Source organism: Blennius ocellaris (genome assembly GCF_963422515.1).
Source record: "Blennius ocellaris genome assembly, chromosome: 23".
Taxonomy (NCBI): domain Eukaryota; kingdom Metazoa; phylum Chordata; class Actinopteri; order Blenniiformes; family Blenniidae; genus Blennius; species Blennius ocellaris.
The window spans coordinates 18,013,486-18,037,223 of NC_137672.1; the positions used below are offsets into that span (position 1 = coordinate 18,013,486).

Here is a 23,738-nt window from a genome sequence, read left to right on the forward strand (position 1 = left end):
TATGACCAAAAGAGACTTTTTTTTTGTGATTTTCCATCAAATAAAAATTACCTGGAGCCACAAAACACTACGAACTGAACACAGTGTCTACAGTCTGATATATTCAGTAGACTTGAAAGAAAAGCTGTGTCTTTTGTCGCATTGATGAAGTTTCAATTATTTAAGATAATCAACATTTCATCACAGTTTTAGCGATTTCCTATTTCTTTTCCAGCATTTGACAATCTTGACATTTTAATACAATGCAAAAATAAATAGTTTACTAATCCCAGAGAGAAATTCCTTTCAAGCATTTCTCCACACACAACTATAGAAGTAGAACGTTGAATAACAAGTAAGACAGGATAAACATTAAATCAGTCATTTAAGTTCTATTATCAGAGTTGGTGAATTAATTTAATAACAAAAAAGATCAAATTAACAAAACTATCTATTTCTTCTTCTACTACTTCTTCTACTTGTTGTTGTTGTTCTTCTACTTCTTCTACTTGTTGTTGTTGTTGTTCTTCTACTTGTTGTTGTTCTTCTACTTCTTCTACTTGTTGTTGTTGTTCTTCTACTTGTTCTACTTGTTGTTGTTGTTCTACTTGTTGTTCTTCTACTTCTTCTACTTGTTGTTGTTCTTCTACTTCTTCTACTTGTTGTTGTTGTTGTTCTTCTACTTATTGTTGTTGTTCTTCTACTTCTTCTACTTGTTGTTGTTGTTGTTGTTCTACTTCTTCTACTTGTTGTTGTTATTGTTGTTCTTCTACTTGTTGTTGTTGTTCTTCTACTTCTTCTACTTGTTGTTGTTGTTGTTCTTCTACTTGTTGTTGTTCTTCTACTTGTTGTTGTTGTTGTTCTTCTACTTCTTCTACTTGTTGTTGTTGTTCTTCTACTTGTTGTTGTTGTTCTTCTACTTCTTCTACTTGTTGTTGTTGTTGTTCTTCTACTTCTTCTACTTGTTGTTCTTCTACTTCTTCTACTTGTTGTTCTTCTTCTTCTTCTACTTGTTGTTGTTGTTGTTCTTCTACTTCTACTTGTTGTTGTTCTACTTCTTCTACTTGTTGTTGTTGTTCTTCTTCTACTTGTTGTTGTTGTTGTTCTTCTTCTACTTCTTCTACTTGTTGTTGTTGTTCTTCTTCTACTTGTTGTTGTTGTTGTTCTTCTTCTTCTTCCTCTTCTTCTTCAATTGGGTTCAACTGAAGTTGACATCTGTGATTACTCTACCGCCCCCTGCTGGTGAAAGCTGGTGCATACCATTCCCACTGCCCAAGAAAGAAAGAACGAAAGAAGGAGAGAACTCAAAACTCCAGATGTACCAGATTCTACCTTTCCCTCGTTGGACAGACGACAGGATGGAAGCAGTAAAGGTCATTCAATGTTTTTATTTATAGATACAACATTAAGACAATCGATGGGGCTTCTTGTGACGTCATATCAACAAAGTAACAAGCAACAGAGACGTTTATTATTATTATTATTATTATTATTATTATTATTATTATTCCCACCGGTGTTGATTTCCCCCCCCCTCCCTCCCTTCCCCCCCTCCCCCCATCCAACACCTCCATCACATGGACCCGTGTGCATACAGCTTATGTAATCTATACATACAATCTATATTAACAATAGGTGAACAGAAAAGTGCTGTAAATTCATGCTACAGTGCTGCGCTAAGTCGTAAACCCTACGAGGACCCTCCTTGTCGCCGTGGCGACGCCTCGCCGTCCTGTACAAGAAGACCTCACGACGTAGAGAAGTATAACCTTCACCTTTATTCTGCGCGGCGCACTCGCCACGCCCCCCCCCCGGTAACGGTAATAATTCCAACGACTACTTACAACCGTGATTGAGCTGTCATACATAATCTCTATGCGATGCTACAATTCCATGTGTGTTGATGGTCGTAAACATTGAACCTCGTGCAACACGTTGGACGAGTAAAACGTACAGACGCGTCCTACTGTTTCCTACATGACCCAGATGCTAAAAAGTATTTAAAAAAAACAAAAAAAAAACCAAGTTTGCGCTTCCGTCGGGAGACGGGCGGCGATGGAAAGTCGGGCCGGCGTGCTTCGTGGCGTTAAAAAACAAAAACAAACAATCGGTGGCGTAGAAGTGAGGCGAAGCACGACGGCAAAACCGAAAGCGTCACCCGGCGGCGGAATGGGAGGGAAAACCAAAATAAAGTGCGGATTGTGTAGAAGAGTCGGGATGAGAGGCGAGGTTAGGAGACAGATTGGGGGGGGTGGAGGGGGGAGGGGTGTAGGGGGGGGGTGGGATTTGTGGTGGTGGGGTTCAGCGCAGCGAGCTGGTGGACATGCAGTCGCACAGAGCCCGCCTCTCCGCCCTCAGCACCAGCGTCTCCGTCTGGAACGAAGAGGAGACGTCCCGTCGTAAGTAAACAACAACAACAACAATGGCGCCCCCCCCCCCCCCCCCCCCCCCCAGAGTCGGCGTCGGCGTGCTCACATTTGTTAATGTTCATCGCAAATACTGACAGCAGCACCTACTAGTGGCCCGACATGCTAACTGCATGGTTTTCAGCATTTCTGCCGTTGCCTTGGAAACGGACATTTTTTTAATAGTTTTTTTAATGTACAACTGTAATGCTTTGTTTCGTTGTTTTCTTGTAAACGGGTCTATTATGACTTTCTTCACGTAGTCGTTTTACAACTTTGTTTCTCGAAATATAGAAATCCTCAACGTGGAGGAGCTGCACGCTAACACAACGCTCATCTTTGACGTTTATTCATGAATTTATTCATGTTTTTGTTATTTTTGCTGACCTTGGGAGAAACAGTTTCACCAAAGCTAAAAGGACGTTATAAAAATAAAATACATTTAAATATAGACTCTGTGTGTTAAGTCGACATGAATTCCGTGGTTTTCCCTCAATAAATTACAAGCTTCAGTCTTCAGGAGAAAAACAATGCGATTAATCACAATTAATTACAGAAAGTTGTGCGATTAATTAGTTTGTTTTTTTTAAATCGATTGACAGGACTCGTTCTAATATAGTAAAAAGTCTGTCTGGTATCAGAACGCAGGATTCCTGCTAATGCTAGCTCTGTTTTATGTTCGATACCGCACATCCTCTATTGTTACGGAAGCAGTGCAGCCCTCTAGTGGACAAATCGGGAACTGCGGTTAGTTTGAACGTTCCTGGGTGACGCGAAGCCGACATAATCCCGCCGCTAATCCCGCCGCTGCGTCGTTCACTCACCCGGGCGTCCAGGTTGAAGGCCGTCTTCTTCAAATCCTGCAGCGCCCTCTGCATGAACTCAAAGGCATGACAGTCCACACAGGGACGACCTGGACGCACAGATTGAACATTTATGGCGTTTCCTGGACGAACGGTGGGTAAAAATCACACATTTTCTGCATCACGTGTTTTAAACGGTCAGATTTGTAAGAAAAGTTTTACAAAATTCAAGCACGGAAAAAAACTTCATGTTACTTGACTTTTAATCACTTTGGAATCCAGTGAAAATCACAAATACCAAACAGAAGACTCCAATATCTTCATCTCAGGAGGCAACGACATCATGAAATGTCAAATATAAAGAGATTTGAGGTTGTTTTTTTTAAGCATATCTGACAGGTAATTGATGGATAATCCAATTTAGCTGCATAAAGTATCAAAGTTTAAAGCTGATTTCTTGGGAAAATATGAATATAAAAGCTAAACGTTTCATTTTCACTGCTGGATAAAAGAAATGATTGATTAAATTAAAAACAACATGTTACTATGCATTCCCACTGTGGATAAACCGTAAAAGTAAAGTAATTAAATCGTGGTACTGTGTTTGTAGCACTCAAATCTCATTGCGCACATTCTGCTTACGTGTCTTAGATTGAAGAACTAAAATGACACGGTGCTAATACTCCTGTAGTAACTTATGCATGAGCATTTCAAGTCTTTTCAAGTTGAGTAAGAGTATAATAATAAATAGTAATGCATTTTATTTGAAGGCGACTTTCTCGGCGCTCAAGGACACCCTGCAGTCGTACATTTATATTTATATTAAAAACATTATGCGGTAGAAACGGTTCTTAACTTGATTAAATATTGTGGAATTTAATTAAGACGATGTTGCTTGAAGAGCGAATGGTGTGTGTGCGTGTGTGTGTGTGCGCGTGTGTGTGTGTGTGTCAGAAGGCCCCGTTTCACGCGCACGCTCATGAAATGACCCAGAATCCGCGCTGCGCCCTGCGGGGGGGTCCTCCAGCCATAACCGGCCTGCGTAAACACGCACACGCACGCACGCACACACACACACACACACACACACGGAGACCGTGTGTGAGAAGCACCTACTCTCAGCGGGGATGACGGTCCCGGTCTCCTGATCCGCCTCCGCCGCGGCGACACAGAGGAGCTGCGCCGCCAGCACGAGCACCGCGGCCGCCTGCACGAACCACCGGGACGCCATGGACGCGATGCAACCGGAACCTTCGGCGTGGAAAATCAACATTCAGCGCGGATAGGAATACAATTAAAAACAAAAAAAAACAACGTCTCCACGGCGGCCACGTAATAAATCCAACACACAACTGATGCGCTTTGTGCAAAGGGGGGGAAAAAAAACAACACGTCCTTTTAAACGTTCGTCTTTAATAAACAAACGCTCGACTCACGCATGTTGTGTTTATTTCCCGTCCTTTTTTTGTTTTTGTGATGCAGAGAAAATGACCTACCGTTAATTAGCGACGATGTTTTGCTTGAAGCGGAGAGAGAAGATGCCCACCGACGCTGGGTTGTTGCGAGCCAGTGCGCATGCGTCATAAATCATCCCACACAGGGGAGCAACTTCAATACAGATTTACTCAGGTGTCATCATAGATGTATAGATATTTCATCCCGTCTGCTTCTAAGAATGCCTTATTTCTAATATATTCTAATAAATTATAAAACAGAATAAGTGTCAGTCAATAAATATTAATCTCTCTCCCAAACCGATTGTAATACAAGTGTAAAGGAGGCGAACTAAAAACAAACCCTCCCTACAGTTTACAATTGTTTTTGTTATTAAAAAAAAAAAAGTCTGTCAAAGAGAATATAATAGGTAATTATTTTAAACCTGCAAATTTATGTGTTTGCAGTAAAGCTGCTTTTATCGTTTTAATTTGTCCATATCGCACTGAATATGGACTTCGTCATGAGTTATAATTTTGAGTTTCTCCTTTATTCTTTATATACTTTATCATGATTTCCTCTCAAAATCATGTTTTTCAAGCAGAAAAACCATGTTTTTCGGAAAATATTGAGGTTCTTAGGGGAAAACAGTGAACACGAGTTGAGTATTTTGCACTTTGATGTGTGCGGGATTTGAATAAAAAAAACTTTATTAACAGAACAAAACGTGAAGAAGTCATAACGTGTGTTTGCCAGGTGACGTCCAGTGTGTGTGTGTGTGTGTGTGTGTGATTGCGCTGGCCGTGGTTCACTGGTGAGAATCGTCCCCCGCCTCGGTTGTGGGCGGGGGTCCTGACTGTTTTCTTAGGTAGCCCGTTAAAATGCCCGAACTCAAAACACTTCTTTTTCCAAGATGGCGTCGATGAAGGACAGCGACACCGGCCTGTGGCTTCACAACAAGCTGGGGTCCACGGACGAGCTGTGGACGCCCCCGAGCATCGCCTCCCTCCTCACCGTGTCCGTGATCGACAACATACGGCTGTGCTTCTCCAGCCTGTCGCCGCCGGTGAAGCTCAAGCTGCTGCTCGGGATGCTGCATCTCCCGCGGAGGACCGTGGACGAGGTGGGCTCGCTTGAGCCGTTAGCTCCGCTGCTAGCCCCCGGCGGCTTTCCGGCTCGTTTTTTTACCGGCGGGGGGCGGGGGAACGTCTTAAAACCCCGCTGCGCTGAATTAAAAAAAAGCCCCCCGGCCCGTACGGGTTGTTACGCTACTTGGTAGAAGTCTGTTTATTTAATTAAATGTGTTTATAAAAAGGCGAAGCGTTCGTGTCTCGCGAGGGGGAAGGAAGGGGGGGAAAAAACCCAAAAAAGGCGAAAGCGGCGGTTGTTAGTGCGACACTTCGTCCCTCCGGAGGCTCCGACGCTCGGCGTAAAGTTTCCCCCGAAAGACGCGCGACTCCGCGGAGGATTTCCCACCAAGACGACGCGGAAAAGGCGTCGCGGCCCCGGCGGGCGACAGTCGCCTGGCGGGTCCCGCACAGACATTGTGGGCTGGGCGCGAGACGGCCGGGTGAGGGAGCGGAGCGGGGGAGGGGGGCGGGGCCACGGCCCCGGGAGGGGGGCGGGGCCTGCTCCCGGTACGACGCGCGCGGGGAGGGCGGTGGAAGTGGTGGCAAGACGTCCAACTTATAGTGGAGGGTTGTAGTGACCAGTAGCGACTATACCGAAACCTTTCAGTGTTTTTAATGATTATTCTTTTGACTTATTAACGAGTTAAACCCCCCCCCCCCCTCCCCTTCCCCCCCAGATGAAGGAGGCGCTGTCGGAGATCATCCAGCTGGCGACGGTGGATTCGGAGCCGTGGGTGCTGATGGTGGCCGACATCCTCAAGTCGTTCCCGGAGACGGGCTCCCTCAACCTGGACCTGGAGGAGCAGAACCCCAACGTGCAGGACATCCTGGGAGAGCTCCGGGAGAAAGGTGGGCGTCTGGGGGGGGGCGGGGCGGGGGGGGGGGGGGTCGTCGGGTCGCCGGGCGACGCTGCGGAAGTCACGGTTTGAACCAATGACGTCACTGATTTCTGCATTGCTGAGAAATCTCGGAAGTTTGTTTTGTTTTTTTAAACCTCCTCCTCCTCCTCCTCCTCTTCCTCCTCCTCCTCCTCCTCCTCCTCCTCAGTTGGTGAGTGTGAGGCGTCCGCCATGCTCCCCCTGGAGTGCCAGTACCTGAACAAGAGTGCGCTGACCACCCTGGTGGGGCCGCTCACATCCCCCCGTCAAACATTTCCAGCTCAAGAGGAAGCCCAAGAGCGCCACGCTGCGAGCCGAGCTGCTCCAGAAATGTACGTTTCCCTGTTTCGTTTTGTTTGTTTGTTCATGTGTCCACCCCCCCCCCCCCCCCCCCCCCCCCCCCCCCCCCCCCCCGTCGCTATGACGACGTGACCATCGACTGCTTTCGGGAAACGTTCTCGCTCGTTTGCGTTTCAGCCACGGAGACGGCCCAGCAGCTGAAGAAGACCGCCGGAGTGCCTTTTCATGCCAAAGGGAGGGGGCTGGTCAAAAAGATGGACACTACAAGTGAGTCGCACACACACACACACACACACACACACACACACACACACACACACACTGGTCCACCGAGTGGCGGGAGCTCCCAGTTAATGTGTTGTTTGCACTCCCAGCTCCTCTCAAAGGGATTCCCAAGGCGCCGTTCCGCAGCCCCCCCACCCCCAGCATGTTCAGCCCCCCCCAGCAACCGCACCCCCATCGCCCCCCCGCGGACGCCGCTGCGCAAAGAGAGGGGAGTCAAAGTGAGTCGCCGCTCCTCCTGCTCTCCGCTCGTTTCCGCCGCTTTGATGACTGAAGTGAGACTTTGTTTTGTTTTGCTTTGTTTGTTTGTTTGTTTGTTTGTTTGTGTGTGTCAGCTGCTGGATATTTCCGAGCTGGACATGGTCGGAGCCGGACGAGAAGCCAAGAGGAGGAGAAAGACTTTGGGTAGCGACGATTCGCCGGCTAATCGTTTTGAAGAGGTTCCCTGAAGAATGACTGACGATTACGATTGTTGTTGTTGTTGTTTGTTTGTGTGTGTTTTTCACCCGACGTAGAAACGGAGGCCGGGGAGAAAGCGGCTAAAGAGGAAGCGGTGGTGGAAAACACCACGCCAGACTACGCCGCCGGCCTCGTCTCCGCACAGGTGGTTCTTCTCTTCTTCTTCTTGTTTTTCTTTTTTTAATAGAAAACGACTCTAATGCGACGGACATGTTTCTTTAAATCAGTGTTTCCTCCAGATCGTCAGGTGAGCCGTGGGAAATTATCCAATTTCACATTTTTTTCAAAAAAAAAAAAACATTTGCTCACAGACGCAGTGTGTTGCAGAGTCATCATGTATAAATACTCTTCGCCACTAGAGGGCAGCACAGAACTTTGCCGGTGAAATGTAAAGTGACAGACGTCAGTGTGGTTCATCTCCACCTCCTGCTACCATCTTGTATCAAAGTACTGTGTCAGTGACAGTGATGGAGAAGTTTTTGAAAACCAGGATCTCAGCTCTTCATCCATCAGGTCCAGGTTTCACACTGAGGGAGGCACTATTAAAAAAAGTCCTTGCTTTCTGGATTTACTCGATTCCTGTTGATAAAACTTTGATGAGAAAGACTTTATATTGTTAATAGAGGCTACAGAGTTTAATATTTCCGGGTGGTGGTGGTGTGCCTCCAGAGTTTTCCAAAGAAAAAAGTGTGTCTTGGCTCAAAACGGTTGAAAAACACTGGTGTATTAAACCACTTTAATGTTTTTGGTGACGGTCCCGTTGACCCTCGCGACACTTTATGAAACATTCCTACCAAATATGCCAAACGTGTATTATAGTGTTTAATCTACTTTTTTATTATTTTTTTTTTACTATAGCTGTTGAAGCTTGTATGCTAACCCTAGCCTATACAATCCTGTAAAATGACCTACCGACTTGACTCACTACTGCCGCCTGGTGTCAAAAAGTGGTATTGGTTGATTTCTCCACGCTGCTCATTTACAGGCTGAAAGGAGCTTGAGCTATTTATTTGATTCCTGTTGATAAAACTTTGATGAGAATGACTTTATATTGTTAATAGAGGCTACGGAGTTTCACATTTTAACATTTTCGGGTGGTGGTGGTGTGGCTCCAGAGTTTTCCAAACAAAAAAAAGTGTCTTGGCTCAAAAAGGTTGAAAAACGCTGATTTAAAATATCAAATCTAGAGAATTCTACCTTGAATTTTAATTGAAATTGAAATTTATTGACGTTTTACAGGAAGATGCTTTGTTGTAGTTGCTGAAGACACACACACACACACACACACACACACACACACACACACAGACACAGAAGTTTTTGTGTATGACTGGTTTTCCTCTCCTCCCTCAGAAACTGGGGGCGCTGAACGAGAACCCCCTCCCCTCCACCAGCTACCTCCCCGCCACGCCCAGCATGGTTCCCTCCTCCTCCTACATTCCCAGCTCCGAGGCGCAGCCAGGTGAGATCCCCCGCCCCTCCCCCACCCCCTCCCCCCTCCCCCTCCCCCCCACCTCATCATCCATCTAATTCAATCCTCTCCCACCAGCCAACGCCGGCGGCTCGGCCCGCGACACGCTGCAGGCGGCCCGCCAGCCGGAGGAGTCGGCCACGGCGGGCGCCGGCGCCGCCCTGCCGGGCCAGTACAAGCAGAGGGCGCCCATGTACAACGCCAGCACGGCGGCCAACCCCGCCACGCCCACGTCGCCCAGCACGCCGGCCTCCACGCCGGCCAGCAGCAACGGCCCCGCCGCCGCCGCCACCGCTACCCGCCGCCGCCGCCGCCGCCACCGCCACCGCCCAGCCGGAGACGACGCCCACCCAGCCTCCCGGCACGCCTCAGACCCCGACGGCGCCGACGCCGGCGCCCGCCGCGCCGCAGCCGCAGCCCAAGAAGAACCTGTCGCTCACGGTAACGTGTGGGACGGCGGCGGAGGCGGGGTAGCTAGGCGATCCGCTAGCGGCGGTGGCGTTGAAGGTGTTTGTGATGTTTGTGCCCCTCAGAGGGACCAGATGTACGCCGCCCAGGAGATGTTCAAGACCGCCAACAAGGTCACCAGACCCGAGAAGGCGCTCATCCTGGGCTTCATGGCCGGATCCAGAGGTACCGGAGCTGAAACACAACAAACACCCATCGGTTTTTTTTTTGTCTATGTCTATGTGCTTTTTGCCTTGTGATTGAAAAAAGAAAGAAAATGGTGAAACCTCGGACGCCATGTGCAAACTAATTACTGCGGCTTGCAATTAGGTTGTTTCAATCTTTGTTAAACATTTAATTGTCTGTAATATGGTGAATTTTCAGGCCTTGTCACACACTCCGGAGACTGTTTTGTTTTCTTCTCTTTTTTTCTCTTTTTTTTCTTTCTCTCTTTTTTCTCTCATTTTCTCTCTCTTCTTTTCTTTTTTTCTCTCTTTTTTCTCTTTTTTTCTTTTCTTTTTTCAAATTTTTTCTCTTTTCATTTTCTCCTTTTTTTTCTTTTTCTCTTTTTTAAATTTTTTTTCTCTTTTCTTTTCTCTCTTTTTTTCTTTTCTTTTTTCTCTTTTTTCCTTTCTTTTTCTCTTCTTTTTTTTCTCATTTTTTCTCTCTTTTCTTTTCTTTTTTCTCTTTTTTCCTTTCTTTTTTTTCTTTTTTCTCTTTTTTCCTCTCTTTTCTTTTCTTTTCTTTTTCTCCTTTTTTTCTTTTTCTCTTTTTTAATTTTTTTTCTCTTTTCTTTTCTTTTCTCTCTCTTTTTTTCTTTTCTTTTTTTCTTTTCTTTTTTCTCTTTTTTTCCTTTCTTTTTCTCTTCTTTTTTTTCTCATTTTTTCTCTCTTTTCTTTTCTTTTTTCTATTTTTTCCTTTCTTTTTTCTCTTTTTTTCTCTTTCTTTTCTTTTCTTTTTTCAAATTTTTTTCTCTTCTTTTCTTTTCTTCTTTTCTTCCTGTTTTCTTTTCTGTCTTCCCTCTTTTTTTTGCTTTCTTTCTTTTCTCTTTCTTTCTCTATTCCTTTCTATCATTTACTTCGACTGTCTGCCAACTTAAAAAAAAAATTAACTCCTGGAAAAGTGCAGAGTTTCACATTTTGCCCATTTTCTTTGGCCGTCTATGTGCTTTTTGCCTTTATAATTGAAAAAAGAAAGAAAATGGTGAAACTTCAACAGGCCTGATAGACGATGGGGAAACAAGACTAACACCACGTGCAAACAAATTACGGCGGCTTGCAATTAGGTTATTTAAATCTTTCAAGTAGAAATTGTTAAACATTTAATTGTCTGTAATATGGTTGATTTTCAAGCCTTATGATGCACGTGGCACTCCGGAGACGTTTATTTTTTTTCTTTTATTTTTTCTTTCTTTTTCTCCTTTTTTCTCTCTTTTCTTTTCTCTCCTTTTTTTCTTTTTCCTAATTTTTTTCTCTTCTTTTCTTCTTTTTTCTCTCTTTTTTTCTTTTCTTTTTTTCCTTTCTTTTTCTCTTCTTTTTTTTCTCATTTTCTCTCTCTTTTCTTTTCTTTTTTCTCTTTTTTCCTTTCTTTTTTTCTTTTTTCTCTTTTTTTCTGTCTTTTCTTTTCTTTTCTTTTTTCTCCTTTTTTTCTTTTTCTCTTTTTTCAAATTTTTTTCTCTTCTTTTCTTTTTTTCTTCCTGTTTTCTTTTCTGTCTTCCCTCTTTTTTTTGCTTTCTTTCTTTTCTCTTTCTCTCTCTATTCCTTTCTATCCTTTACTTCGACTGTCTGCCAACTTAAAAAAAAAATTAACTCCTGGAAAAGTGCACAGTTTCACATTTTGCCCATTTTCTTTGGCCGTCTATGTGCTTTTTGCCTTTATAATTGAAAAAAGCAAGAAAATGGTGAAACTTCAACAGGCCTGATAGACGATGGGGAAACAAGACTAACACCACGTGCAAACAAATTACGGCGGCTTGCAATTAGGTTATTTAAATCTTTCAAGTAGAAATTGTTAAACATTTAATTGTCTGTAATATGGTTGATTTTCAAGCCTTATGATGCACGTGGCACTCCGGAGACGTTTATTTTTTTTCTTTTATTTTTTCTTTCTTTTTCTCCTTTTTTCTCTCTTTTCTTTTCTTTTCTTTTCTCTCCTTTTTTTCTTTTTCCTAATTTTTTTCTCTTCTTTTCTTCTTTTTTCTCTCTTTTTTTCTTTTCTTTTTTTCTTTTCTTTTTTTTCCTTTCTTTTTCTCTTCTTTTTTTTCTCATTTTCTCTCTCTTTTCTTTTTTCTCTTTTTTCCTTTCTTTTTTTTCTTTTTTCTCTTTTTTTTCTCTCTTTTCTTTTCTTTTTTCTCCTTTTTTTCTTTTTCTCTTTTTTCTAATTTTTTTCTCTTTTCTTTTCTTTTTTTCTTCCTGTTTTCTTTTCTGTCTTCCCTCTTTTTTTTGCTTTCTTTCTTTTCTCTTTCTCTCTCTATTCCTTTCTATCCTTTACTTCGACTGTCTGCCAACTTAAAAAAAAAATTCACTCCTGGAAAAGTGCACAGTTTCACATTTTGCCCATTTTCTTTGGCCGTCTATGTGCTTTTTGCCTTTATAATTGAAAAAAGCAAGAAAATGGTGAAACTTCAACAGGCCTGATAGACGATGGGAAACAAGACTAACACCACGTGCAAACAAATAATCTTTCAAGTAGAAATTGTTAAACATGTAGTGTGTCTGTAATATGGTTAATTTTCAAGCCTTATCATGCAGACGGTTTTTTGTTAACGGAGCCTCTGCTTGCCCCCTCCCCCCCCACCCTCCCCCCCCCCCCCCCACAGAGAACCCGTGTCCGGAGCAGGGCGAGATCATCCAGATCAAGCTGAGCGAGCACACGGAGGTCCTGCCCAAAGCCGACGGCACCGGCAGCACCACCATGCTGGTGGACACGGTGTTCGAGATGAACTACAACACGGGGCAGTGGACCCGCCTCAAGAAGTACAAACCCATCACCAACACCTCATGAGGCCCCCCCCCTCCCCCCCCTCCCCCCCCCTCCACAGACCATGTTTACACACAGATACAAGTATTTGCATTTGGGCCAAAAAAGAAAAAAACAAAAAAACGAGAGCGCCGGGAAGGTCAGAGGTCGTCGTCCTCTTTTCTCCTGCAGCGCCGACATGCAGGAGATTTTTTTTTTTTTTTTTTAAATTGTTTCCTCTTTTATTGTTTTATTTTTTTAACGTCTCCTCCGGATGGCGCCGTGCTCAGGAGGGGGCGGAGCCACACCACTTGATTCCGTACCGACGGGGCCCGTCTGTGGCGCCGCAGCTTCTTCTTCTTCTTCCTCTTCTTCTTCTTCTTCTGCCGTTCACAAAGTGTTTTGTGACGAACGCTGGATAGTTCTGGTAGATGTTCCATAATTATTTTTTCATCCTTTTTTTCAAAAGAAGGGAAGAAAATAAAAAAAACAAATTAAAAAAAAAAAAAAGACTCCAACGAGGTGTTTCCTATTCTTTCTTACGTGGTTCCGTCGTTTCTAAAACGACCGTTTGGAGAGAAAAATGGCGACTCGGGTCTCGTTTCCATTGATTTTGTCTCGTTTCCACGGCGACGCTCGTCATCTTTGAAAACGCTCCGTCTCCATGGAAACGGGGAAGTGTGTCTTTTCGGGAAAACACTCTTTGAAAACTTTGGGGAAATGGGGAAAGCGGAGTTTCGTTTTCTGGAACGCCGCTACTGAGCATGTGCGGCACTACGGGCCGTTCTGCACATGCTCAGTAGGGCGTTTCCTCCAGAGTGTCGTGACTCGCTGTCCTCCTCCTCCAGGGACTCGTCACTGATGGCGTTTTTAGCGTGTTCTCCGTGTGTTTTCGTTATGAAACCGACGCTTTCAGTGTTTCTGACGTTGCCATGGAAACGGGCGCCAAACAAAAGCGCTCTTTGCATTTTAAGGACACAGAAACCAGCCGAGACTCACGTTTTCTTCTATTAGCTTATTTTATTATTGGTTTTATTAGAAATGATCAAGTGAAAATCGAGAACAAAATATTGAACATTTCTATTTAAAGCTTTTCCGCACTTGAAAAGAAACAACAAAAATAAAAAAATGACACTGAACCGACGGGACGAATTCCTCCGGAGTGCAAAAAAAGAGAGAGAGAGAGAGAGAGAGAGAGAGACGGCTCTTTTAGTGGACGGAGGCGTTTTGTTTGGGACGTGGTCCTCCAGGGTCCCTCCAGCCGCCGAACGTCTTCTCCAGGTACAGCGCCACCGCCAGGCTCAGGTGGTCCTGCAGCTTCCCGGCAACCACCTGCACCCCCAGGGGAAGCCCCTCCCCCCCCAGCCCCAGAGGACACTGGGTCACCGGCAGCCCCAGGGTGTTGATGATTCCTGAGGAGGAGGAGGAGGAGGAAGAGGAGGAGGTACATTCATTTTAGTGATTTTCCCGCCAAATTTCGCGGCGACGTTTTAGGTCTTATGTTGAATTTCGTAAATATTAATTACAATACAGCTGTTTTCTAACCTGATTTTTAGAGATTTCATCCTCCTGACATTTTACAGACTATTTTTAAGAATAAAATAAAAATACTTTGTTGATCCCAGAAGGAAATTTCCTTTAAGCTCCACAGAGAATCAATGGAAGGAAAATGTTGTCATTTTAAATAAATAAGTACAAGACTTAAGATTCTCTTCTAAGCAGTTTTGCTTTTTTCCCCCCCCTTTTAGAAATACTCATCATTTTAGCAGTTTAATTATTCTGCCATTTTTTTTTTAAATGTAGAAAAAACAACCTTATTTTGAATCCAAGAGGGAAGTGGTATATATTTCAGATATAATCAGAGCGGAGGAGAAGCACTAGGGGGCGCCAGCGTGACGGGACGGAGGAGCAGCAGCAGGTGAGCGACTATAAGATCGTTTTTGTGGATTTCTGTTGGTTGAATCTGGTTCAGGGGTGTCCAACATGAGGCCCGGGGGCCAGAAGCGGCCCCCCCAGAGGATCTAACCCGGCCGCTATGTGTTATTTATTTTTTTAAAGTATAAAAATTAAAACTGACAGATTCTGATCTAAAAACACTAGATTGGCAAAAATGACATTGAAAACCGCCCTTGGTCAGAATTTGACCCCCGACATTAATGCGTCTGTGGAGGTCACATGACGCAACACCTTTCACAATAAAACGACGAGTCCAACTTATGTGAAGTGATACTTTGGACACGTAAACTCAAAACAATTTCCAGATGATGACAAATTGTTTTAATCCTGAATAAATATACGATATCCAGATACAGGTGACTGAGGTTTTTTTTGCAAATATAATATCTGATTTCCTTTAATATGTAAATTTCAGAATAAACTGGCAAATTCTTGCAAAAGGATCAAAAGAAGGAAAGACTTTGACATTTGTCCATATCTGCAGTTTAACATGTGATGTTTGACTTGTTGGGCCTCCAGAGGTCAGAGGTCAGATCAGGTTGATGTGGCTCCTCAACTGAAATCAGTTTGACCCCCCTGCTCTAGAAGCTGGGGGGGTTTATGTTCACACTTTGTCAGCGACGGTTGCTGGAGGAGACGAGTATCGACTCGTTTCTTTTAAGGTCTGAAGCTGAAGGATCGTCGTTGGACGGGAGGAAACGAGGAGACGAGCCGAGGAGACGAGGAGCCTTAGAGGTGACGACGGTGAGTCGGAAGCAATATTTACATTTAAACTGAAAAGGGGTGTGTGTGTGTGTGTGTGTGTGTGTGTGTGTGTGTGTGTGTGTTGCTGGAGTGCCAGACCTTTGTCCCCCCCTTCTGGTCACAAGTCAGACTGCAGTTTGAAGGACAGTAAATACTCCCACTACTATTTCTGTTACTACTACCTGGAGTATTACCACTACTCCGACCTGTGTTTTTCCAAAATAGAAAGAAAAAAGAAAATCTTACAACTTCTACTATTTGTACTGAAGCATGAACATTAAATGACACCCTCTCATAGATCAAAGATATAATCATGTTTTCATATTGTAGGAGTGTTCAATGATATTTGATCTTTTTGATAAACAAAAAATAATGTTTTGGGTTTTTTTTTACATTTATAGTTTTAAAAGTTGTGAATTCTATTTCAATATTAATGGCAAATAATCCTGTGTGTGTGTGTGTGTGTGTGTGTGTGTGTGTGTGTGTGTGTGTGTGTGTGTGTGTGTGTGTGTGTGTGTGTGTGTGTGTGTGTGTGTGTGTGTGTGTGTGTGTGTGTGTGTGTGTGTGTGTGTGTGTGTGTGTGTGTGTGTGTGGACGAGTGATCCTCCTTCCTTCTTTCCTTTTCTATACTGAAGAGACGTCACACACACACACACACACACACACACACACACACACAGGAAGTGACTGACCGGTGTAGGCGAAGTCGAAGGGTGTGAATAGCGGGTGGTGGTGTCGGGGCGCCACTCGGGGGTGTGACGGGTAGAGAAAGACGCCGTCGGTCCCCAGCAGCTCCTCCACCTCCTTCTGCAGCTTCTCCTTCTGCTGGACGATGAAGGGCGACGGTGTGGAGCCGCGGGTCATCTCCACCAGGCCCAGGCCTGCACGCACACACACACACACACACACACACACACACACGGTTTCAACACGAACGCCAGGAAAAGCGCCACTGGGAGTGTGTGACCTTACCGATGGCGGCAAACGTGTGCTTCGACCGGCCCACCATCCACTTCAGCAGCTCCCACAGGGGCCAGGCCGGCCCCCCCGGCTCCCCCATCAGCTCGGCGAACGCCCGCGGGGTCTGAGGGGAGACGGGGCTCGTCTTAGAACATCTACTTCCTGTCTTAGAACGTCTACTTCCTGTCTTAGAACGTCTACCGTCTACTTCCTGTCTTAGAATGTCTACTTCCTGTCTCAGAACATCTACTTCCTGTCTTAGAACATCTACTTCCTGTCTTAGAACATCTACTTCCTGTCTTAGAATGTCTACTTCCTGTCTCAGAACATCTACTTCCTGTCTTAGAACATCTACTTCCTGTCTTAGAACATCTACTTCCTGTCTTAGAATGTCTACTTCCTGTCTCAGAACATCTACTTCCTGTCTTTGAATGTCTACAGTCTACTTCCTGTCTCAGAACATCTACTTCCTGTCTCAGAACATCTACTTCCTGTCTCAGAACGTCTACTTCCTGTCTCAGAACGTCTACTTCCTGTCTCAGAACGTCTACTTCCTGTCTCAGAACGTCTACTTCCTGTCTTTGAATGTCTACCGTCTACTTCCTGTCTCACAACACCTACTTCCTGTCGTACAACATCTACTTCCTGTCGTACAACATCTACTTCCTGTCTTACATCTACTTCCTGTCTTGGAACGTCTACTTCCTGTCTTGGAACGTCTACTTCCTGTCTTGGAACGTCAACTTTCAGTTTATCATCAGAGTAAAAAAGGAAATTAAATTTTAAAATAAAAAGGCGTAAAGTTATTCAATATGAACCTTTTTCACTCAAATTTAAGATAGTTCAAAAATAATTTTAAGTTATTGAAGATAAACATTTAATCCTGCATAATAAACTCAGTTTAAATGTGTAAAAATGGAATAAAACTTAAAATGTAATTTATCCGAATTCTCACTTGACTGAAAGTTAAAATGTTTTTTTATTATTTCTGCTCTCCATTTCAAAATGTCCCTCAGTTTATGTGAACTGTTGAGCAGAACTCATTAATCCTGTGTCGTCGTCGTCGGTTTGGAACAAATTGAGTTCAAGTTGTTCTGGTTCACTTTAAACTTTTACGTCTGGTTAATATATTTACTAAACGCCTCCGGACACAGACGTGTTGTTTAACTTTGTACTTTCGCTCCGAGAAGAGATGGAACATCTTCACGTGGAAACCGTTTTTAATCTCCACTGTTTGTACTCGTCTCTCTACCGTCTTTTATAATCCCACACCTTCATCCCTTTTATCGTCTCTTCTGAGCTCTTTGATGTCTTTAAACCTGCTTTATGAATAAAGTTGGATTGAATAAATGATCAAACTCTTAATTAGAGCTTCACTGTTCAAGAGGAAACTCTTCTTCTCTCCGTGAGGCAAAGAAACGACTTGTGTTCCTCGGTAGACGTTGGAATCGGGTGAAAGGATTGTCGTCGATAAAACTGTGTGTGTGTGTGTGTGTGTGTGTGTGTGTGTGGTATGCAGCACAAGGCTAAACAGATTAGTGAGGTATTTCTGGAAAACAGAAAACAATGGGTGTTGCTTTCGAGAGAGAGAGAGAGAGGGGTGTTGGACCTCGTTTTACCGCTTTTGTTTCCTGAAAAGTTTCACGTTTTACACGCCAACGTTTTGAAAACAGTGTAGTGAGCATGCCAGGCCACTAGAGGGTGCTGTGGTTTGTTTTGTTTTGTGTAATGAAGCCACACACTCGGACATTCCGGTGAACAGACGACCAAGTTGGATTGTTGCTACGGCGACTGTCGGGCATAAAGGTAGAGCTACACTCGGTAGAACGTGGAAAACAGCGTTAACATCGCTACCATGTTAGCTCATATCGACGCTAACTAGCCTGTCATGTAGCATCACTGTGTGAAAAAACAGAGCAGGGAGCGTCTCCATGGCAACAAATGCTGACCTATGAGCTCTCCTATCTGCTTTGTAGGTTGTTTTTTGTTTTGCAGTGGACTTGTTGTCGCGACACTCTGGAGGAAACGTCTACTGAGCATGTGCAGAAGAACAAAGCTGCAATTTCCCGATTCTCTCGCAGAAACTCACTTTCCCGTTGGCGTCTGGCAGCCCCATGTAGGTGTTCCAGATGGGGAAGCCATAACGGAACCCGGGGAATCGGACCTCCGCCACTTCCACGCCGAGGTCGGCCTCCAGACGTGCGACGACCTGCCGATCACAGCGGGGGGAAGGAGGGGGGGGAAGGGGGGTCAGATGGACGATGGGGAACCTTCCCGGACGCTTGGCGCCGTCGACGGTCTTCGCCTCACCTTCCTCTGGACGTCCAGGAGCTCCTGGCTCACCGGGTACGTGAACACGGAGCCGCCGTCGTGCGGCACGGTGAAGAACCGCAGCTTCTTCAGGTCCACCGCCGCGTCCAGGGACAAGCTGCAGGCGGACGCCGCGGGTCAGATCGCTGCTCGCCATTTGCACGTTTAAAACATGTAAAACACTACTTTGCAAAAAACGATAGTTGGGGTTCTACTTGTAAGGTTCCTCCGACTCTGCCCCACCACTGTTGTCGCATAACAAAGTTATTTGAATTTTGAATCTCCAGCCGAGGAAGTCGGGGGAATCCTTCTTCGTGGGCGGAGCCTATGTGTGACGTCACGAGTTGTGCAGATCTCAATCTGTTGCGTTTATATCGGCTTGTTTCCTCTTAAATATCAAAGTTTTTACAGTGTTTTGAAGTTATAGTCGGCGTTTTATGAGCCTTGATGAAAGATTGAGCCTGGAAGAGACCGAGAGAGGAGAAAAGGAGCACAGGCGGCGGGAGCAGCTAGCTGTTAGCTCGCGCGGCTAGTGGCTAGCCGCTAGCTCGGGCTGAAAACTGGCGGCTGCTGAGGAGACGAGGACGAATGGAGGACGAAGCGTCTTCTGCTTCCTCAAACATGTTCCAGACGGGGTCACCGATGGCAGAACCACCTTCTGTGTCTTCTTCATCAATCACTGGGTTTGAAATGACGACGATGATGAAATATGGTTAAATTCAGCCTCTTCGTGGTCAAAACTCTGATCCTCCATAATGTAAACACAACTTGGGCGTGTGCACAACTCGTGATGTCACTCTATTATTGTCAGAAGCTCCGCCCAGCAGAGGAAATAGCGCCGTTTATCGGCTATTTTCTCGCAGATTGACGTATTTTAACATTTTACCTTCAGCCAGTTAGCATGAAAAATGTCCCTAGAAGAGACACCAGAGTGTTTTGGAGGTGGAATTTTCATTTCACTAGGACTTTAAACAGACGCTAGGATCAAGGTCCGCGTAGGGACACGTGCCCGGCACGCCTCTCTCAGGAATGTCACGAGGGTTAAAGGTCACCGCGTCTCGGAGAGATCTTACGCAACGCCGCTCTCTTACTTGGCGGCGTTGGGTCCCGCCATGACCCTCAGCATCGGCAGCAGGTCTTCGGCGTAGCGGCACATCGGCCCCACGCTGACGTACTCGCCGTGTCGGCCGGTGCACGGAGGGTGCTGGTTGTCACGGGAAACCACGCCTGCGGGACAAACGGGACTTACATACTTCTAGTTTTTTTTTTATTTATTTTTTAGTTTGACTGTTGGTTTCCACTGCAGGAAAACAAACTATCCTGTCGTTTCCATGGCGATTTAATAAGATCCCGTGCAAAAAAATCACAATAATAAATAGTAATAACTTGACAATGTAATAAAACCCGAAATGTAGTAATAACTGGTCGATAATGTAACTAGACATACAAACTTTCAACTTTACATTATAAGGCAGCAAAATGTTTTTCCTTTCATGTTGGAATCAAAAAAGTGAGGCAATGATTTATGGTTTGTACTTTGAATAATGCTGTTTATACATATATCTCTATACAGTTTGTGTGTGATTGTCGTTTCCCCAAGTCATTTAAAATCTTCACATATCAAGATCACATTTAAATCTTCCTACATCATCGACCAGGTATTACACTGTGGGTTTTATTACATAACATTTTATTACACATCAGGCTCTAACGAGGCATGCGTTAATTCTATTCCTCATTTTTTATTTTTCATGGATTTATTTGGTTGTAATTTGTCCCCCTTCTCTGTTAAAAGCATAAAAAAAAAAGGTGTTTTAGCGCCGCCGTCTCTCACCTGGGGTGGTTTTATGTCCAAATATCCCGTTGAAGAAGCAGGGCATGCGGATGCTGCCCCCGATGTCGGAGCCCACGCCGATGACGGCGCCCGCCGCCCCCAGGATGCTGCCCTCCCCCCCTGAGGGCCACAGACAGTGTTTTGGTTTTATTTTATTTTTACTTGAGCAGAAAACAACGGAACCTGAGCAAAAAAACGAACTGACGTGACTGATTTCAACTTTCTCCGTCTGGGGGAGATCTTACGTTACATCTTTATACGAACAAAGAGATTTGACTCATTTCTGCCAAAATCACGGAATTCATGGTCAAATGCTTTGTTTTTTAAAATGGACTTAAATGACATTGACGCTATGGTAAAATTAAACATGATGAAATTGGTTAAAGTGATATAAAACTGATAAATACATTTTAATAATATATCATTAAATATGGAAATAATTTTTTCCTTTATCATGTCATCAAATTGACATCAAAGGGTTATCCCTTTGATGTCAGTTTGATTATTGAATCAAATTTATTGAATATTTGATTATTAACTATTTGATTAAGGCTTTTTAATTAAATTTTTATCCTCAACGAATTAAGAGGAGAGTAAAATTAAATAACTCCGCCCATAACGCGCCAATAACTCCGCCCCCCCCGTTGCCATGCCGACCTGAACTGCCCCCTGGTATCCTCTCCAGGTCGTACGGGTTGCAGGTGGCGCCGTAGAGGCGGTTGTGCGACTCCAGCCACATGCACAGCTCGCTGGTGTTGGTGACGCCCATCGGGATGGCGCCCGCCCGCTTCAGCAGCGCCACTGGCGGGGCGTCCGACGACGCCACTACGTCCCGCCGGCCGAGGAGCCCGGTGGTGTTCGGCATGCCTGCAGGACGAGAGGGGGGGGGGGGGGGGGGTGGTGGGGGTCACACGTTACATCAGGTACGTCACACCCACTTCAGTCCATGTGACCTCGGACGGCGCCATTTTGGTTCCTCTTGTTCCCGTCGCTAACTTGTGTTTTTGTCCGAAGAGCGATCGGGTCAAAGGTCGTAAACATATTTTCATCGTGACACAGTCAGATGTGTTTCGACTGATTTCGCTTACGCCACAATGTATCAAACATCCCTGTGATCTATTGGTTTCCACGGCGACAAATGTGACGTTTGGCAATTTGCGTCCCAGCATTCCGAGCTAGCATCGCCAGCACGTTAGCCGTTAGCTCATGTCAATGCTAACCAGGTAGCTACATCGCTGCGTGAAACGTGTCTCGTTCCCATTCCGAGCTAGCATCACCAGCACGTTAACCGTTAGCTCATGTCGATGCTAACCGGATAGCTACATTGCTGCGTGAAACATAAACATAACTCGTTCCCATGGAAACGGCTCAGCGCCCATTTCACGGAGAGGCCGAGAGAGATTTATTAGCGCCGTTGCCACGGGAACATTTCCTCGGAAATGTAGTGTTATGAGATCAAAGGGACATTGCGGGATTTATTTGGAAACGGTTCGCCGCTAACGTCCCAAAAAACGTAACCGTTTTGGTTCTTGGATGACGACAAATCGTCATGATAAAATACGTACAAACAATATATAAGTAAGAATTCCTGCTGCTACTCGAGTAGCGCTAGTTTACCCTGCAGGCAGAAGGACTCTTTGACCGACAGCGGGACGCCCAGGAAGGGCAGCCGGTCCTCCAGCACGTCCTCCCCGCCGCTCTCCTCCTCGATCAGCCTGTCCACCAGCGCCGCCTCCTGGAGGGCCGTGGAGAACCTGCACAGGCGGCGCAAACTCGCTTCACCCAACACATCCTGCTCGATTTTAAACTGAAAACCTCATATTGACGCGTCAATTGTTTTTTTTGTTTTTTAACGCGCGGCTCCGTCTTGCCTGTCTTGGACGACAGCGTTCACGAGGGGGTTAACTTCCTGGATCCTGTTGATGTAAGCCTGCACCACCTCCACACTGGACACCTACACACACACACACACACACACACACACACGGATTAGTTACTCACACACATAAAAACAGGTCAAACTACAAGAAGTGGAGGGGGGTGACAAGTATTGTACCTGTGAAACACGACACGGATTCGTCTCAAGAAAAGCAGAAAAAAATTACTTTTATTTAACTTTTAAACTGAAGTTAAAAACCACAGTGAGTATTATAATAATGCTAGAAGTTCTGGAGAAGAGAAAAAAACCACAGTATTGTAGTTTGAGTGTTTTGTTTACTGGCGTTAATTCAAAACAATAATAAAAGAAATTCTAAAATATTGACGGAAAAAGTGGGAGAATATTTGAAGCTAAATTCTAAGTTCAGGAATGTAACTATACTTGTTGTACTCACAAGTAAAAGTACTCTTGAAGTTCAGGGTATTCCGCACTTGAATATTCGTAACTGTATTTCACTTGTAATTCAGTACAATTGAAGCGTCGTTGTACTCGAGTACTGGCGGTCACGTGACTCTACAGGTGTCGGTTTGTCTTATAATTCTTGGGGGTGTTTTGAAACTAGATGTGTCCTTGTAAGAAGGTTCCCCAGCAGGGCGAGATTTCAATTTAAAATGTACATTTTTTTTAAAAACGCACTGTCATTTAAATGGCTGTAAACCGGGCCTGCGGTGTTCAGCGCACACGTTAACCGTCACGCGCACTGATTTGCAGCCATCAGCGGGACGCCGCGGAGCTCCGCCGGCCGGGTTACACACCTCCTTCCTCCGGATCTTGCGGGCGAGCTGCGTCGCCGACTGGAGCAGCAGCGGGTCGCCGACGGGCGGCAGCCTCTTCTCGCCGGACCCGGCGGCGGGGGACCTCCGCGGGGACAGGAGGCGGAAGAGCGCGAAGAGGACCGCGGTGAACGCCTTGAAGAGCCACACCTGGAGCCTCTCGACGCGGCTCAGAGCCATGGCTGGATGCGGGGGGCGAGGCCGGGTGAAGGTAGTCGGCTGGTCGGCTGGGGTTTCAGCGCCGCGCCGCTCCGCTCGGCTCGCGCTCTTTATATCCGGAGGGAGGACGCGAAGCGCGCGCAGGGCAGAGAGGCTGCGGCGGGAAACCGCTGCTTGCTGCAAATAAGAGAAAGTCAGTGACGTCACACAAATGTTTTTTTCTTCGTTATCCACAAAACACAGATTTATAGAGCTTCACCAAATATAACGGATTTATTACCTAAATTAAACGTAATAAGATATAATTACAATTGGAATATTTATTTCCCTCTCTTTTTCTTTTAAATTGTTCCCTTTTATCCAACAGAAGTATTTAAAACAATAGCAGTAACCATAGTATATTATCAAGATAATAACTGACATTTCCTTTATTATATTAGTAATGGTGGCATTGATCAGATACACTTGTGGGGTTCTTCAAGGTTCCATCCTTGGGCCTCTTTTTTTAACATTTACA

General features: G+C 45.1%; 4 protein-coding genes across 4 annotated transcripts in view; 2 read left to right on the forward strand and 2 right to left on the reverse strand.

The window, feature by feature from the left end:
* The window catches only part of adisspb (adipose secreted signaling protein b), a 215,827-nt gene that overhangs the window by 27,626 nt on the left and 164,463 nt on the right, over nt 1–23,738 (forward strand). The window lies entirely within an intron of this gene.
* On the forward strand, nt 1,260–12,696 carry nelfa (negative elongation factor complex member A). Its single transcript, XM_080519090.1, is given in 15 exon segments — nt 1,260–1,352; nt 5,535–5,744; nt 6,429–6,600; nt 6,799–6,887; nt 6,889–6,961; nt 7,107–7,196; nt 7,304–7,365; nt 7,367–7,432; nt 7,547–7,616; nt 7,727–7,815; nt 9,024–9,132; nt 9,220–9,437; nt 9,439–9,582; nt 9,675–9,774; nt 12,407–12,696. Coding segments are annotated over 15 exon segments (1,734 nt in total). The 5' UTR covers nt 1,260–1,295; the 3' UTR covers nt 12,592–12,696.
* Nucleotides 1,558–4,783, reverse strand: nicol1 (NELL2 interacting cell ontogeny regulator 1). Its single transcript, XM_080519096.1, has 4 exons — nt 4,684–4,783; nt 4,304–4,438; nt 3,209–3,297; nt 1,558–2,352 (listed from the first exon to the last, which is right to left on the reverse strand). The coding sequence occupies exons 1-4, from the start codon at nt 4,769–4,771 to the stop codon at nt 2,281–2,283; spliced, it is 384 nt and encodes a 127-aa protein (XP_080375222.1). The 5' UTR covers nt 4,772–4,783; the 3' UTR covers nt 1,558–2,280.
* faah2b (fatty acid amide hydrolase 2b) lies at nt 13,617–23,319 on the reverse strand. Its single transcript, XM_080519234.1, has 11 exons — nt 23,045–23,319; nt 22,222–22,304; nt 21,968–22,104; nt 21,008–21,217; nt 20,351–20,470; nt 19,608–19,743; nt 18,517–18,634; nt 18,296–18,415; nt 16,219–16,330; nt 15,939–16,127; nt 13,617–13,958 (listed from the first exon to the last, which is right to left on the reverse strand). The coding sequence occupies exons 1-11, from the start codon at nt 23,240–23,242 to the stop codon at nt 13,756–13,758; spliced, it is 1,626 nt and encodes a 541-aa protein (XP_080375360.1). The 5' UTR covers nt 23,243–23,319; the 3' UTR covers nt 13,617–13,755.

What these genes read in the sequence shown, in the direction of transcription:
- nicol1 (XM_080519096.1), bottom strand. Translation starts at nt 4,771, where the DNA reads ATGACGCATGCGCACTGGCTCGCAACAACCCAGCGTCGGTGGGCATCT. An exon ending in AACATCGTCGCTAATTAACG is followed by an intron (nt 4,439 to 4,683) that starts GTAGGTCATTTT and finishes TCCACGCCGAAG; the next exon opens with GTTCCGGTTGCATCGCGTCC. An exon ending in CCTTCAACCTGGACGCCCGG is followed by an intron (nt 2,353 to 3,208) that starts GTGAGTGAACGA and finishes TCTTCGTTCCAG; the next exon opens with ACGGAGACGCTGGTGCTGAG.
- faah2b (XM_080519234.1), bottom strand. Translation starts at nt 23,242, where the DNA reads ATGGCTCTGAGCCGCGTCGAGAGGCTCCAGGTGTGGCTCTTCAAGGCG. An exon ending in AACGCTGTCGTCCAAGACAG is followed by an intron (nt 22,105 to 22,221) that starts GCAAGACGGAGC and finishes CCGCCTGTGCAG; the next exon opens with GTTCTCCACGGCCCTCCAGG. An exon ending in GATACCAGGGGGCAGTTCAG is followed by an intron (nt 20,471 to 21,007) that starts GTCGGCATGGCA and finishes TGTGGCCCTCAG; the next exon opens with GGGGGGAGGGCAGCATCCTG.